At 44.5% G+C, this 17,500-nt stretch overlaps 2 protein-coding genes across 2 annotated transcripts in view; both read left to right on the top strand.

Moving 5' to 3' along the window:
• The window catches only part of LOC308102528 (fibroblast growth factor-binding protein 2-like), a 2,396-nt gene extending 2,051 nt beyond the window's left edge, over positions 1-345 (top strand). The window contains exon 2 of the mRNA XM_080452275.1: positions 1-345. This exon is cut by the window's left edge and continues 296 nt beyond it. The gene's annotated coding sequence lies outside the window, so the exon portion shown is untranslated.
• Positions 346-3,449: 3,104 nt separating this feature from the next.
• LOC308105317 (fibroblast growth factor-binding protein 1-like) lies at positions 3,450-6,695 on the top strand. Its single transcript, XM_080455974.1, has 2 exons — positions 3,450-3,514; positions 4,927-6,695. The coding sequence occupies exon 2, from the start codon at positions 4,939-4,941 to the stop codon at positions 5,713-5,715; it is 777 nt and encodes a 258-aa protein (XP_080312100.1). The 5' UTR covers positions 3,450-3,514; positions 4,927-4,938; the 3' UTR covers positions 5,716-6,695.
• Positions 6,696-17,500: the final 10,805 nt, after the last annotated feature.

Genomic DNA, 17,500 nt, shown 5'->3' with positions numbered 1-17,500 from the left:
CACACACACACACACACACACACACACACACACACACACACACACACACACACACACACACACACACACACACACACACACACACACACACACACAGACAGACACAAACGTAATGCAAGAGAGGTGAATAAAATAGCTAAACACGATTTTTGTTTGTATATGATGTAATATGCCCTCCTCGTCCACCCATGTCACCACCGAAAAGCAACGGAGGGAAACGTTTTGAACACCTGAAAAGTAAAAAGGAAAAAAAAAGAAAACGTGTTTTGATGAAGTACTAACTCATGAGGAGAGGCGTGAATGTAATGAATTGAATGAATAAACGTTTAGACATGGTGACTTTTACCCCCTGTGTGTGTGTGCTCTGTTCTGGTTCCTTTCAACCCTATAAATCCACATAATCTGCTTCCTCCTCCCAAAACAGAAAGAGTGGCTTTCATTCTTTGTCTTTAAATAAAGGGGCTCGTTGTTTTGTCCTTGCGGTCCTGCAATAAGTGCAGCGCCCATGTCCGGTCGAGACAACGGTTAATTGGCAAAATGGTTTGCAACAATAATATGCCTGTTTGAGCTTAGGTGTGTGTGTGTGTGTGTGTGTGTGTGTGTGTGTGTGTGTGTGTGTGTGTGTGTGTGTGTGTGTGTGTGTGTGTGTGTGTGTGTGTGTGTGTGTGTGTGTGTGTGTGTGTGTGTGTGTGTGTGTGTGTTAAAAAGAGAAGGGGGGGTTTCTCTGCAGAGGTTCCACTGGTTCAGGTGGAGTATATTTTGAAAGAAAAAAAGGCCCCAGTGCAAACTAATTAGGCTACACAGTAAAATAGTGTTCATTTAGCACTGAGAGTGATGTGTGCAGACAGAGTGTGAGTTACAATTCTAGCTGTGCGACTGACCCATTGATTTATATTTATTTTTGTTTAGTTTTTCAACTGATGCAGTGTTCTGCATTTGACTGGGAACAGGCTTTACAGACACTGATCAAATTTGATCAAATTCTACCAGGCTATTTCCTGTTAAATTAATCTGATTCTGAACATTTTGAATAAAAACATTTCCTGTCCTCCCGACCTCCTGATATGCTAAGATTACATTAGTTTAGATTTAATTATCTTTTTTTGTTTTGTATTTTTGGATTAGGAACTTCAAAGAAATAGTTCTTTAGGAAAACAAGTTGAGATGTAGGCCTACTATTTAGCAAAAGATTTGTATAGGATCAAATTCTTTGAATATCTATATTAATATACAAAGGGGAAATCATGTACAGTGGGACCAGTATTCTTCTGACAACTTTAACTGCAGTTTGTAGCATTAAATACTTTGCCATGGACTTGCGGCTGTACCTCGAATGACCACACGATGTCGGTGTTCAACATAGAGGGGCGCATGAGATTCACCCTCAATTTGGATTGGCCTTGTTTTTAACTCTATGGTATTAGTAGCCCATCCATCCATCCGTCCACCATCATCTATAATATATCTATTGATATCAGACCAAATTATTCAACACAATGAAGGATGGAATGCAAATACACGCGTGCGCGTGTGTGCACGCTCTTCTCTCCTCGTTAAATCTCTGTGGCAATGTGTGGAATGTAGTCTGTCTGTGTATTAGTCGAAGACCAGAGAGGAGTCGACCCCCCCCCCCCCCCGCGCGTGCGTGTGTTGCCGTGCACGATGATCGGGTCTTGGGCCTTGGGCTTGGGGGACAAGACAAGTTGTCAATGTAATCATGTCATTCGCTCAGCTAAGTTCTGCAGAAACAAACAGTGGTGGACGTGGTAAAAGTACTCACATTGTTTTAACTTAAAGTAAAACTAAAGTAAAAGTATCAATACTGTAAGAAATACTAGTCTAGACTGTTACGGAATTAAAAATGTAGGCTACTTGAGTAAAAGGACAAAGTATTGGCATCAAAATAACCATTGCCATGCATTGTGAGCTTGTAGATCGGCTATTTTCATGGCTAATTATTATTAATGTATGTTTTAAAGTATAATAATTTAAATCTGCAAAGTCACTATAGTAGGCCTAACTAAAGTTTTCAAATAATTGTAGTAAGTATAATGTTTGCCTCTGAGATGTGGAGTAGAAGTATAGTACTGATATTTGTAAATGCTCCAAAGTATAAATACCTCAAAATAGTACTTATAAGTACAGTATTTGAGTAAATGTACTTAGTTACTTTACACCACTGCCTTAAAGACACATTTGGTGTCTCCCCAGGATAAATAATTAAAATTGCCGACCCTATGTTTGGTTAACACTACGTGACTCCATCCACACGAGGGTGTCGACACCATTGTACCACGGCTGGCTCTCAGTGGTGGAAGAAGCTTAATCACACTTTTTACTTTGAGTAAAAGTATCGATGCCAGTTATGCCACCATGATGTAGAAATACTGTTACTCATCATAACTCATTACTTGCTGCCTTTTATGCTACTTACTAAACCTGTGGCACTTTTGATACCATATAGTATCCTGTGAAGGAACAATAATGCCATAGAAATGCCTTGTTATTATTAGGCTATTATCTTTCATCTCCGTACGTCGTGCGTGTGTTTGTCAAAGAAAGCTCATGGCGAGAGTTCAGTTCAGTTTAGACACGTCAAGTATGGCTCGAGGCATGTTCACTCATTGTGTGTGTGTGTGTGTGTGTGTGTGACTGAGTGTGAGAGAGAGAGAGAGAGAGAGAGAGAGAGAGAGAGAGAGAGAGAGAGAGAGAGAGAGAGAGAGAGAGAGAGAGAGAGAGAGAGAGAGAGAGAGAGTGCCAGTTTTGCCAGGTTTTGCAAGAGAAACAAGAAACCAGGTCTATGAAAACAAGCCCAAAAGAAGCGAGCCCTTTCATCGCCATTTAAACATGTAGGCTACATTGGCTATTTGAAGCTCACAACGCGTCGTATCGCGAAAAAAAATACTTGAAGAAAATTAGGAAAATGTGGAATATTTTCGAATATTGTTTTTTTTTTACACTCATATCTTGTATGGGGGTCCCTGGCATAACATATTGTCAGATGGGGGGGGGTCTGCAGACCAAAAACCAATACATATTAATTTGGGGTCATTGACTTGAAAATGTTTGAGAACCACTGGTTTAAACAACATTTAGGAAACAAGCCCCAAATAATAAGTAACAACTACACTTTAGAAACAATAGCCCCAAAAAAACGCAGCTTTAAAGAAAAACAAGCCCAATGTCGCTTATAATAAGTGGACATGGCAACACTAGTGTGCGTGCGCGCGCGCGTGTGCGTGCGTGCGTGTGCGTGTGTGTGTGTGTGTGTGTGTGTGTGTGTGTGTGTGTGTGTGTGTGTGTGTGTGTGTGTGTGTGTGTGTGTGTTTATCATACATTGTCGTGTCTGCCCTTTGTGTGCACGCGCGACCATGCGTGCGCGCGCCTCGTGTGGGCGTGCCTCTAGATGTATAAATGCCATGTGCGAGCCCCCCCCACTACATTTGTACACGAGCCACAACATCCCTCTGTCTGAACAGTGAATAATAGGCTGCTGCTACTACTACGATTTTCGGTAAGTAAATCCATTCTGTAAAGGACATTAGTTTTGGGAAGCATATGGTAATACAGTGTATAGGCTATTTGGGGCTGTGTGTGTGACTACACTAAATAGATGTTAAATAGATGATTTTATTATATAACAATGTGGCACAGATAATCTGTTGTGAATGAGTTGGAAGTGGAACACACAGAATCACTTTCTCCTACTTTCCAGTGGAGCAATACTATTATATAGTGTGTGCGTGTGTGCGTGTGCGTGTGTGTGTGTGTGTGTGTGTGTATATGTGTATGTATATATATACACATAAGCACATTTCTCATTGTGAAACATTTCATTAAGCAATTTCTCTTTATATAATATTATAACTTCATTGAAACCATTATGTTTCATGCCTGGAAACAATGAGCTTAACAGACAATGCAGAGCATTATGGATCCATTTATGAAACAATACATCACACATTTGATTTCACTTCACTGCAGCCTTGAAGGAATGTGCCAGTGTGTCAATATCTTTATTAATATTGTACCATCCTAGTCGTGTGCCAGTGTGACTGAGAAGGACCTCCCAGCTCCCAGCATGCCTCAGGGCACACAGACACTTAGGTTGTGTCCGAAACCACACACTAACGTACATACTACACAGCATGCTATTTTCAGCCTACTGTTTAGTATCTACTAAGCAGTAGGGTTTCACTTCGGACATACTAAGAAGTCATTTGGCATACAAAATAGTATGTTAGTATGTGATTTTGGACGGGCTACTTAAGGAATCACTTGTTTTTTTTGTTGTACTTGTTTGTTTTACTTAGACACTGGTTTTACAATTGTTTGATTGATTGATTGATGTACTTTATTTAGTAAGACATGAGAAACAGTACATGGAAGTACAATTCATAATACAAGGTCTACTAAACTGGATAACTCATAAAGCACTAAGCTTGTTTAAAATGAGTTCCCATGCACACAAATCATGATGACATATAAGAGACAGACAGATATACACTACTATACAGAATGTGGTTGATGTTGTTGTTTAATGTTTGTTATTGCATGTAGCCATCATGTCTATTATGTGTATACGTTTGATTGTGAAACCATGGGTGATAGGAGCGGTTATGATTGGCTGGCCCCTTGTCTGTTTCATAGGAGGTCCTTTCTTTGGAGTGACTTTTATGTGTGAGACCTGCAATAAAATAATTTACTATATTAACCTCTTTCAACCTTGCGTCCCTATTTCGGGCATGTTATTACAGGCAAACATTTGCCAAAATATCAGATCTACTTCATCTACAAGTAGATGAAGTATTATGCGATGAAGTATAAATCCGGCTTAAGTGGTTATGACGTTTTCATGTTTCTACCTGTCGATCTTCAACCCACCAGTCATTGAAAAAAGCATGTTTCTTCTATGTTCCGCTCCAGGTCGAGAAGGAAATGATGCTGCTTGGGAGTCTGGCACCGTGTGTGTTGCTGCTGTGTGCCTGCGTCGCGCAGCACTTCTCCATGTCCGCTGCCGCGCGAGACAGGGGTCACCCCAAAGGTCAGGGCGGCGGAGCGGAGCCAGCGCGGGGTGCGAGGGCCGCGGCCAACAAGGGCAAGTTCGCCACCAAGGACAAACTGCAGTGCACGTGGGCCGCGAGAGAGGACCGGGACATGCTGGTCAAGCTGCGCGTGCACTGCCAGAACCCTGAGGCCCGCGTCACAGGCGGGGTCACGGACCTCAGTTGCGAATACTCTGCTAAACCCTCGAGCTGCCCGGCGTACGCCTCCAACCAGGCGAGCTTCTGGAAGCAGGTGGCCCGCTCGCTGAAAAAGCTGCAGAGGAAACTCTGCACGGACGACCGCGCGCTGGTCAAGGCGGGGGTGTGCAGGCGCGCGCCCCGGGACACACATTTCAAGCTGGATCTCAGCACCGCGGTGTCTTCTGCTCATCAGCCAGAGGACAACGTGAGGCAGTCGGAGACACCTCGACCTCAGACTCCGTCACCCGACCACCCTACCACCGCCGCCGCCACTACCACCACCACTACCACTACCACTACCACTACCACCACCACCAAGAGACTCCAAACCCAGGGCACACCAACCCCGGAGAAGTCCTGCACAGAGCGCGTGGACCAGCGGAGGCTGGCAGAAGAGTACTGCAACAGTTCGTGGGCCAGCCTTTGCACGTTTTTCTTTTCCATGGTGCAAAGTGGTTCTGAATGCTGACCGAATACAGAGCTCTACTTCCCCAAATGGATTAAGTTAAACACCTCGATTTTCTGAGCGGAAGGTCCCACCTCCGTTATTCACACTATTGCCTTGCCAACTGTCGAACTGAAGACATTGATTTTTGTACACCGTGGAGAAATGGTGGACAGTAACAAAGTACATTTACTTGAGTACTGTACTTTACTTGAGTTTATTTTTTTGGAAGCTTATGAATTTCGCTTCACTACATTTCAAAGACATAGTAGTACTTTTGACTCCACTACATTTCTAGGAAGAAGGGTCCCCTGCGACCCAAACTACTTAAGCCCTATTTAAAAAATAGTGAAAATAGAAAATATCTACAAGTCGGCGCAACACGTGAGCTCATTATTTTTAAATTTGTTTTGAAACATTTCTTCATTGATAGTGAAAAGAAAATGTGCTTTGTGATTTGTACTTTTTGAATACTTAAGTATTTCTAAAAGCATGTACTTTTGAATACTTAAATATTTAAAAAAGCATTAAAAAAAGCCCAAGCACAAATCTGACCGTGCAACTTTCACTTGCAATTGAGTAATATTTGACCAGGAGTATCTATACTTTGACTGACTCAAGTACTGGGGTTGAGTACTTTATCCACCACTGCTGTGGAGTTAGGTGTACTGTCCGTTCCCATACCAAAGAATGTATATTTCACATTATGTTTCCCATTTGTGTTTTAAACATGTTTTGGACCCTGGAAATATAGTTTCACAATTATGTTTAAGCTACTGTATATTTTAGATGTTGAAAACCCACTTTCTCCCATGTATTCTCTGCAACGTCTTTTCTTTGTGGACGATTTCTGTATATTTTGAAACGTGACGATATATTTCTTTTGGGTATGGGATTACACTCCCTTCAATATGATCCACACATCACCACTAACAATGCATACTGTTTGAGTGAACGCCACTGTATTTATGCTGCACAAATAAATGTCTCCTATTTATACAGTTTCTACACTTGTCTGTAGCAGTTCATAAACACTGAACTTTAGCTGTAATCTCTCAAGAAGATTAGATCCCAGATGAAGAATAGAAGAATGAATGGATGGATGGATGGATGGATGGATGGATGGATGGATGGAGGAATTTTTGTCATTGAATGGAAAGTGTACAACAACATTTTCTTAATGGCATCAATCCAATGCAGAAAGAGCGACAGAATGCATAGATGTAGGTAGCAGCATAGCATAGGTACTAAATACTAATACATAAATAAAAGTAAATATAATATATTTACTTAAAGGGATATTTCACTTAAATAAATAAAAAATGTCATTTTATTGTCTACTCAGGCTTTTGTGAGCACCCCGGACAGTTTTTAAGTTGCTTGATTCAGTATTTAGATATTTGATATTCATTTTATCAAGACACGTCCCCTTCCTATACAAACCCATTGTAACTTCAAACTCCATTTTAACCATGTTAGATTCATCGGAAACACCCGTCCATGGTTCTGGTATTGTCCTTCGTCCACACAAAAGCCTGAGTATAGACGATAAATTGACCCAACATTTTTTTAAGAAATATCCCTTTAACTGTACATATTATGTACAGTAAGGAATTAGTTGTGTGAATAAATCCTGTAACTTGGATTTAGAGTTCAACAGAATAATAGCTGAGGGGGGAAAAAAACTTCTGTACTAGCATCTGTACGAGCCCCGCCTCTGTGAGCGAAGGGGTCAAAACAGTCAGTGGTGTAGCGCAAAATCACGGGGCCCGACACAAGGAGGGGGGGGGGTGGCCCTTTCGCAAATGGCAATGGAGATGATGCTGGGTAGGGTGCGGTAAATGGGCCGCGGTGGGGGGCCCCCCGCGGTGCATCGCTTGCTGCCACTCCGCTACGCCACTGAAAACAGTCCATTGTTCGGAAGAGACGAGTCCTTGATGACACTGAGAGCCTTTATAGACTGACAGCGAAGACGTCTAAGGAAGAAGTGAAGAAGTCCTAATTGTAGCTCAGTTCCAATTCCAGACTAAATGCGTTGACTAAATCCCATCATGAAAGTACAGTATAAAAGAAAGTATTGACACACCCATACATTTGAATCATACATGTATACATAATTGTTTGTGCGTGCGTGCGTGCGTGTGTGCGTGCTTGCGTGCATGCGAGTGAGAGAGAGACAGAGACAGAGAGAGAGAGAGAGAGAGAGAGAGAGAGAGAGAGAGAGAGAGAGAGAGAGAGAGAGAGAGAGACCCTGTGGAACTGCACGTGATGTCCATGTTGACACTGTTGGCACACTGCCCCTAAAAGACACAATGCCAGCCAGCTCCCAGTCGTTTATACTGTGTGTACATAATGACACTGCCGATAAATAAGACATGACTGGGACGATTGCAAGGGGCCAGAGTGTTTGACTGGCGCCCTCAAAGATGCCTAAATAATTTAGAGCCGTTATCTTGGGATTCCTCCAGCGTGTGACGCTTTGTTGTCATCGAGCCAAAAGTTCCAGGCGACTCTAAACAAAGTTGAGCGTGCCGTGCCTCCATCGGTCTCTGTGAGGCGGTGGTTTGAAAGGGCCATTAATGTTCCATTATGTGTGTAGCGTATATAAGACACCCCGCCCTCACGTGTACCCAGTTTGAGACACTGCACACGTGCACAGATGAAAGCTTCTCCCTTTCTCACTCTCACACACATGAGCTTGCACAGACGCACACAGACACACAATTGAACACGTCCACACACACACACACACGCACACGCACACGCACACGCACACGCACACACACACACACACACACACACACACACACACACACACACACACACACACACACACACACACACGGGCGTGCACACTCCTACCTAAAGCGCACACTCTTAGCACACAATTGCACATGGCATCCAAATTTAGGGGTATGTCTTCGAGCTTCCTGCCCGGGTCTCTAATTACTTTTTCAGTGACAGGGGCCAGCTGCGTAGGGAATGGTTCGTATGTGTTCCCATATAGGATGCTGGGGAGCGGGAACCTTATCCGCTATGGCTAACATCCAGCCTCTCACTTAAGAGGGGAAGAGCTGTGTGTGTGTGTGTGTGTGTGTGTGTGTGTGTGTGTGTGTGTGTGTGTGTGTGTGTGTGTGTGTGTGTGTGTGTGTGTGTGTGTGTGTGTGTGTGTGTGTGTGTGTGTGTGTGTGTGTGTGTGAGTGTGTGTGTGTGTGAGTCTTACGAGGGCCGACAGAGGAGAGAGGGTTGAGTTCCAGGACCAGAACCCATCTGTCTTTGTAATCCCGCGCAGCCTGCTCCGAGCGCACATGTGAGTTTTATTCTTTCCTGTCGGTTGCTCTTAACCTCCGTCACCTATGACCTGTTGCTCCTCAACTGACCCCCATCCCGTACACCACCCCCATCCCTCACACGCGCACGCGCACACACACACACACACACACACACACACACACACACACACACACACACACACACACACACACACACACACACACACACACACACACACACACACACACACACACACGGATCGCCCCCTGCAAGGCACCGCCTGTCACCAAACACACACTCACAAGCTGCTGTGGAGGAGATATACAGGAGGCCAGAGAGGCATCCATCCAACAATGTCCAGGGGCCCACTAGAACAGTGGTTTTGAAGTGGGGGACATGGACCCCAGGGGGTACCAGAGGGGGGGGGGGTGATTTGGAATGAAAAATAAATAACATATAACAAAATGACTAAATAATAATACAACAACAGATAGACAGATAGACAGACAGACAGATAGATATAGATGAATAGATAGATAGATGGGCACCGTTTATGAATACACCCAGGAATGATGCAAGTCGGGAACGATGGCCTGTTCTAACAAAATGCCTAAAATCATGAACACAGCGTCCGATTGGTGTGAAACTTTGCACGCACATTCCCACTAGGCCAAGGGAAAAATGCCACCCTACATTTTTCGAATCGGCCTCATGGTGGCGCTATAACAGACAGATTCACATTTTCATGGCCTACAGATTCACGGCCTGTAGCTCTTGAACCGTAGGTCATACAATCAAAATTATTCTCCCCTTGGATTCCTTGGATTATTACTCAACTCCCCAAATAAGCCACGCCCATTTCCACCTGTGACTGGATCCAAACTTTGCTGGCCCACAATAAGCTACCTGGCTCCGAGTAGCTCATTTTTCTAACTGTACTTGTTGTCAGAGTACCCGTTGTACCCATTGTTTGAGTACCCTGCAGTGCAGTAACCACTAACGCACCGATCGACTATAAATATGGAGATACGGTGATCCCTGATGTCGTCAAAAACTGCTGAAGGCATAAATGGGAGACATAATGGATTTGCAGACAGACAGACAGACAGACAGACAGACAGACAGACAGACAGACAGACAGACAGACAGACAGACAGACAGACAGACAGACAGACAGACAGACAGACAGACAGACAGACAGACAGACAGACAGACAGACAGACAGACAGACAGACAGACAGACAGACAGACAGACAGACAGACAGGGGAAGCCGATGCCTTGCCTACACCCTCGATAGATACAGACATTAAGTGCATCCTCCATAGACCCACAGACAGACAGATATAAACATGCCTGTTGGCATACCATCCCGAGTCATCTGCAAAATACATAGCAAGTTTGAAGCCAATCGGTTGGATAGTGCCCGAGTTATGCCTGGGACCTATGCCTGGGACGGACGGACGGACGGACAGACAGACAGACAGATAGACAGACACACAGACAGACAGACAGACACACACACACACACATACACACAGGTTTCTTCAAATTATAGATACTAGACCATACCCGGTGAAGGGCGCAGACGAAAGTAGTTGCAAACTTGGGGTTATTGCACGTCCTGTAGCGCGGTCCCCCCGCGGGTCCCCCCACGGCACCCCCCGCGGTCACCCCTCCCCACGGGCAACCCCCCCCCCCCCACGGGCAACCCCCCACACACACCCCCGTCGCGGAACCCCCCGGGTCCCGTCGCAAACACACACACACACACGCAACGTTTAGCGCGACACGGAGGCGAGTGTTCTGTGTGTGCAACAGTGTAACGCTGTGGTGTGTGCAACAGTGTAACGCTGTGGGGCTGTAGATGCGACGCATGCGCACACACAGAGCCAGCGTGTGTGTCGCGGCTGGATTGGATGCGACGCATGCGCAGTTTGATCGGGCACAGACGAAACGACCCAAGACACACGACCCAAGACAGACCGACAGAGGTTACTCAAATTATAGGAAGATTGTTAATTATAATTGTAACAAATCTTACCAATATTACAATATTATCCTCATAATTATATGATTCAATTATTCACTATTCATTTTATATTCATAAATCCACAGCAAACCTTAATTCATCTCATTTGTAAAAGAAATCCAACGATACTCTAAATCAATGTTTACCTTAAAAACATAAACATTTTAGCTAATTTTATGTAACTTTTAGTACCATATCCCCTCAAATTTGTATGGTCTTGATCGCTTGAAATACAGTTTAGAAATAGAGGAGGAGCCCCAATATGTACTAAGCAATAACATGTACAAACTGGCATCTGTGAGGGTCCCTGTCGACCTCCATTCAGCACCCCCTCCCCCTCTCCCTAGTCCCCGCTCTCTCTCTGTCTTTGATGGCACCAGAGGGTGGGGGGTGGGCGTTTTACCACCGCATATTGGTTTACCACCGCCTTCTCCACAAGACAAGGACACACTCAAGGGGCCACCCTGTCAGAAGGGAAGGAAGTAGTTAGAGGTCAAAGGTCAAGGGTGTGAACGGAAGGAAACAAAGCGACTGTTTAAGTCAGTGATATAAGTCTAGTTTCTGGCCTCCACCCCCCCATCTCCCACCCTTACTGGGGATCAGGTACATGCCTGAAGATTTTACCAGTCAGCCTGGGGAGTCAAACAGAATTGACATTTCAGTTACAGGCAAGTCAAGGCAGATAAATTGGTTTTAACCACTAAAGCCCTATATACCTCATCGTACAATGGATAGTGAAAATAATAGACCTACAAGCTCATAACATGTCACATCTGCTATTTCTGCAATCTTTTAAAGCTTGGACATTTCTTTAAAGTTAAAAAAAAGGACCGTAGTCAAAATGTGATTGAGAAACAGTACAAAAGTATCGGCACCAAAAGTAAAAGTACTCATTGTGCAGAATGTCTGTCCATGCAGAATGTCTGTCTGAACTTCAGAACAAAGTTCAAAATGTATTAACATTTTTTTTTAAATAGCCGATCTACAAGCTCACAAAGTGTCGCATAGCGAGGCATTGTAAGCTTGTAGATCTGCTATTTTCAAATGGCCGATATATAGGGCTGAAGTGGTTAGTGTGTTTTGTAATAATAATCAAAATCTTCAAAGTAACTAGTAACTAATGTTTTCATATAGTTGTAGTGGAGTAAAAGTACAATATTTTCTTCTGAGATGTAGTGGGGTAGAAGTAAAAGTATTGAAAGTACATGTACTTAGTTACTTTACACCACTGGTGACAATAGAGGGTATGCGCATGCTTAAAGTGAATGGCACATCGAGTGGCAAAGCGAGTGTCAAAGCAACATGCAAAGTGAGTTTAACATTGTTTAATGTTGTTTAATGCAATCAGATATGACTTTTCTGTTTGGATGCATGGGCTGTCAAGGCCAGAAAGTATTTTTTTGACACTCAGTAGGCATTCCTGCATAAGTTCCGGGTTTGATGATGATGTCACACGCATACCCTCTATTGGTGGTTAGCGGACCCTGACTGATGAAACATATGCTAATTCCATTCATGGAAAATGGTCTATAAAAAATGGGAAAGCTGAAGCACACGGGTCTTCTTCAAAATCGACACAATCGACACTGAAACATCAGTAATTCTGCACCTATAAAAAGGTTTTAAGATGATCATGGTGCTCCAACTTTTTCCTTTGTGATGCGGCTGTGGTCCCTGTCTGAGAGGCTATGGCTCTCATCTCACCAGTAGGTTTTTAGCACAGAAACCTTCTCAGGTTTAGAAAATGGTCTATGTTTATGTACGATATATGACCGAAGAGGTGAATAGACCCTGACATTGACCTTTAATATGATTTGTCAAATGCAGTAGTTAGTGCAGTGACATGCAATACTTTACTTTGGGTGAGAGTATAAAAAGTATGTGCAAGGTAAATAAGTAGGTGAGTAAGTAGCCTTGGAAACCAACAGTACCCGAGCCATGTGGCCCATAGGTCAGGAGCCTATCTCCTATGACCGTAGAGTGAGGCAGCTTGATGTACACGGACAGCCCCTGGACATGACGCTAGTATGTCACATGCAGGGACTTACCCCCAATCCAAACCTTGATGCTGGGTGCCGAGCAGGAAGGCATTGGGTACCAGTTTTATGGTACCCAGTGTACCAGTCTCGAGGGCGAACACTACAACCACAAGGCCTGAAGTGCATTATGCAACTTAATAATGATAATAATTCAAATACATTCTCAAATTTATATAGTGCTTTTCTAAGTACCCTGAGACACAACAAAAAGGCTATGACTGTCTGTGCCGTCCCATGACCTGAAAATACCCAAACTTGGTCAAACAACGCATGCGTGTGTGCATGACTGTTTGTAACTCTAGGCTACTGTAGAGTATAATCAGTCAGAATAAATCCAGAACCCGGGCTCATTATATAACTCTGCAATGTAAAGTTGCTCTCTATTCCGGGAGATTGCTTTAAGTGGGCTGTTGGTGGTATGGCTGTGTGTGTGTGTGTGTGTGTGTGTGTGTGTGTGTGTGTGTGTGTGTGTGTGTGTGTGTGTGTGTGTGTGTGTGTGTGTGTGTGTGTGTGTGTGTGTGTGTGTGTGTGTGTGTGTGTGTGTGTGTGTGTGTGTGTGAGAGAGACAGAAAGAAAGAGAGAGATAGTCTTTCACCCTTTACCCTTGTGCGTGAGAGAAAGAAAAAGGAAGAAAGAGAGAGAGAGACAGAGCAAGAGAGTGCATGACAAAATGATACAAAGTAATTATAAATTCAATTATGGTTCATGGCCTCATTCCAGTACACTTCTGTTTGATCTTTGCATGAACACACACACACACACACACACACACACACACACACACACACACACACACACACACACACACACACACACACACACACACACACACACACACACACACACACACACACACACGTGGGTGTGCAGCAGTCCAGAGGTGTCTTGATGTCCAGGAAGTGGTTGAGAGCTTACAGGGAGGTAGGTCGAGGCTTCTCTCTTTCCGGAACTAGAGCCTTTGTTTGTTTTACACTGTCAAAGGTCAACAGGTTGTTAAAAGATCACACACACACACATACTCACACGCAAGAGCGCACACACGTGCGCATGCCATGCTCACACGCATGCACGCACGCACACAAAAACCTACAACAATTGACACAAAAACTAATTTGTGTTTAGACGGGATAATCATCCGTGCGTGCGTGCGTGTGTGTGTGCGTGCGTGCGTGCGTGCGTGCGTGCGTGCGTGTGTGTGTGTGTTTGTAATTATGTGATTCCATATCATTAGTAGGTGGTTTTCTGTGGAATTTGCTGGCAGGCAGCCGGTGCCAACTCTGGCCTGTATCGGGTTGTCACTAACAAACACACGCACGCACGCACGCACGCACACACACATACACACACATACTGTCCCAACTGCAGGGCCATGCTGCCACTTTGGCACAGAACCAAAGATCAGCATGGTGGGCTGTGATTGGAGAAAATTGCATATCATGTTGCTCGGCAGCCAATCACAATCTCAGAAGAGTTATCTCCTGATTCCACTTCCTGTGTGCCTTCAGCCTCGTAGGAAGTGGATTTGGGAGGATTACTGTTGATGGAATGTGGGAGTGTTAGGGAAAAGATTAAAACCCATAAGTTTGATATTAACAGTGCCACCATAAAATGTCTGAAACAAGAAGAGGTAGGAATTAACCACATGAACCCTAGCATTTATGACTGCCCTAAAGATACACCTTCAGGAGGCTGCAATTCAAAAATGGCCCCTGTCCAAGTCCTCACCTGACGTACCCCCCTACCCCCCCCCCCTCTCTCTTCTCTTGTACATATTTTTCACTCTTCATACCAGTAACCTGTAAACTGATTCTGATTCTGACATTCTGTATAGTAGTGTGTATATCTGTCTGTCTCTTATATGTCATCATGATTTGTGTGCATGGGGATCTCATCTTAAACAAGCTCAGTGCTTAATGAGTTTTCCAGTTTAGTAGACCTTGTATTGTGAATTTGTACTTCCATGTACTGTTATGTACTGTCATGTACTGTTCTCATGTCTTCCTAAACAAGACCCGGAGACCTGGTTCTGCCAGACCCAAAATGAAGTCCTAGTATGTAACACACCTACAAACCACTTTATAACTGAAGTTCATGATGTCATGAATAGTTTGTGACGAAAGGGGACGTCACAAACTTTTTTATTGGCTGGGGCCGGAGGACAAATGACCCCTGCCCATGTATGGACGAAACAGATACAAAGCCTCATGTAAGCCCGACCCCTTGGGTCTGGCAATAAAGTACATCAATCAATCAATCAATGACGAATGTTCGTCATAATAGGCGAACCAGACTAAGTGAACATTCTGTGAAAATAGCAGATCTTCAAGCATGTATCTCCATATAGAGTGAATATGTTTCATCATATCATATTGATGACATCAGGGATCTCCATATACGTGGGCATAAAAAAGATACAGACAGACAAACAAACAGAGATCTCCACATATGGCTTGAAAGGGAAACAGACAGACAAACACAGAGCGCTGCATCTGCATCTGCCTTGTATTTACAAACAAGACTAGGAGACCTGGTTCTGCCAGACCCAAAATGAAGTCCTAGTATGTAACACACCTACAAACCACTTTATCACTGAAGTTCATGATATCATGAATAGTTCGTGACGAAAGGGGACGTCACAAACTTTTTTTTTGGCTGGGGCTGGAGGACAAATGACCCCTGCCCATGTATGACGAAAGGGGACGTCACAAACTTTTTTTGGGCTGGGGCCGGAGGACAAATGACCCCTGCCCATGTATGGACGAAACAGATACAAAGCCTCATGTAAGCCCGACCCCTTGGGTCTGGCAATTATGAAAGGAAAGTATTTTTATTGTACATTTATACATACTGTATATAAAATGTGTCCTATGCATTTACCCATCCTAGGAGCAGTGGGCAGTGTTAATACAACGCCTGCGAGTATAATTAGGTGTGCGATAAATAATGGGAAGGGAGCGCTCGTTTTGCTTCAGGTCCTGAACGATTCCGTCCACCACGGCTTGCCAACTTGGACTGCGCACTCGTCGACGTGCGAAGCCATCGACTGGTCGCCGCAGGAACTCGCTCGCCTGGCGGCTTGCTCGGGCACAGCTCATGAGCCTGAAGGCCTCAAGCCTGCCTTGCTGTCAAATGATCTAAGGACGTTGAGGTAATAAAAACAAGCACTCCTCTTTCCCCAACCCTCATTTCAACGACTCCCATAATAACCCTTGATATTTGCAACTCCTGATATTTTGTGGATACACTCTTCCTCATCTGCTGTGCTTGAAGCAGCCTAGGGAAGAGACAAAGACATTATGCCACAATTCTCCCCTACCTCCTCAGGCTGTGCCAATTGTTTGTGCCTGGAAGATGAGCAGCGTCACCTGGTTGTCAGACTAAATGCTCTTGAAGAAACAGTTTGTGAGCTTTATAGGGGATCTGTCAAGGCCTATAATAGGCCTAATAAGGATTTAGAAGATACACTTCCTGCCCAGATCGCCCCCCCACTCTCTAAACCTGGGCTAGATACACAAGCCTGGATGGGACAGGGGGCAAGACCCAAAAACACCTCAACACCCCATTGTTTGGAGCCCTGGAGACAAGTCCGGAGTCGCAGACATCACAGAGGAAATATCACCTCTTCATCCAACATTCATCATCAACCCCAGCAGAGTGATGTGAACCTGACCAACAGATTCGACATCCTGAGTAATGAGGATTTCCCTCAGCTGGCTGATCATTATCATCCCACATCCTTCTCCCCAGAGTCACCTGGAGGTATTCTTGCCCACCAAGGTTCTCCTCACCTCTCTTCGGAGGCTCCAGATTCCCCACAATTTCTGGAGCTGACACCTGGAGGCATCAGTGGCTGCTGCTACCACTGCTCCTGTTGCTGTGAGTATTGATCGAGTCCCTACTGTCACCCCTGCTATGGTGAACATTGTGGTGCAAAGTGGTGTCATCACTGTTCCCACTTGTGGGGGGACAGTAGATGGTGCCAGCGCCGCTGCAAATGGAGCGGCGGCCATAAACACCTCCACAAGAATGGCTGTTGAGATGGCAGCCATCACAAACTGTGCCACCCTTATTACTGGCGACAGAGCTGTTCCTGTTCCTACTCTGTCTCCTATTGTCTCGGACACTCTTATTATTGGTGACTCAATTGTCCGCTATGTCTCTGTGAAGGGCTGCGAGACAAGGTGCTACCCTGGTGCTAAAGTGGAGGACATGAACACTATGATACCTCTTCTGCTGTCCGAGGTGTGTTATGACTCCCTGGTGGTTCATATCGGAGCCAATGACATCAAAGCTGGTGCATCAGAATTGATAAAAGAGGATTTTAATAGATTACTGGACACTCTCTGGGAGACTGGTAAGACCATTTCGGGTCCCTTACCCTGTCTAAATAGTGGGGATGTGAAGTACAGTCGCCTTCGCCAATTACATCTTTGGCTGAAGGAATGCTGTTGGTTCTGGAACATTCCC

This window comes from Gymnoscopelus braueri (genome assembly GCF_963280865.1).
Source record: "Gymnoscopelus braueri genome assembly, chromosome: 2".
Lineage (NCBI taxonomy): Eukaryota > Metazoa > Chordata > Actinopteri > Myctophiformes > Myctophidae > Gymnoscopelus > Gymnoscopelus braueri.
This window is presented reverse-complemented; position numbering and strand designations above follow the sequence as displayed.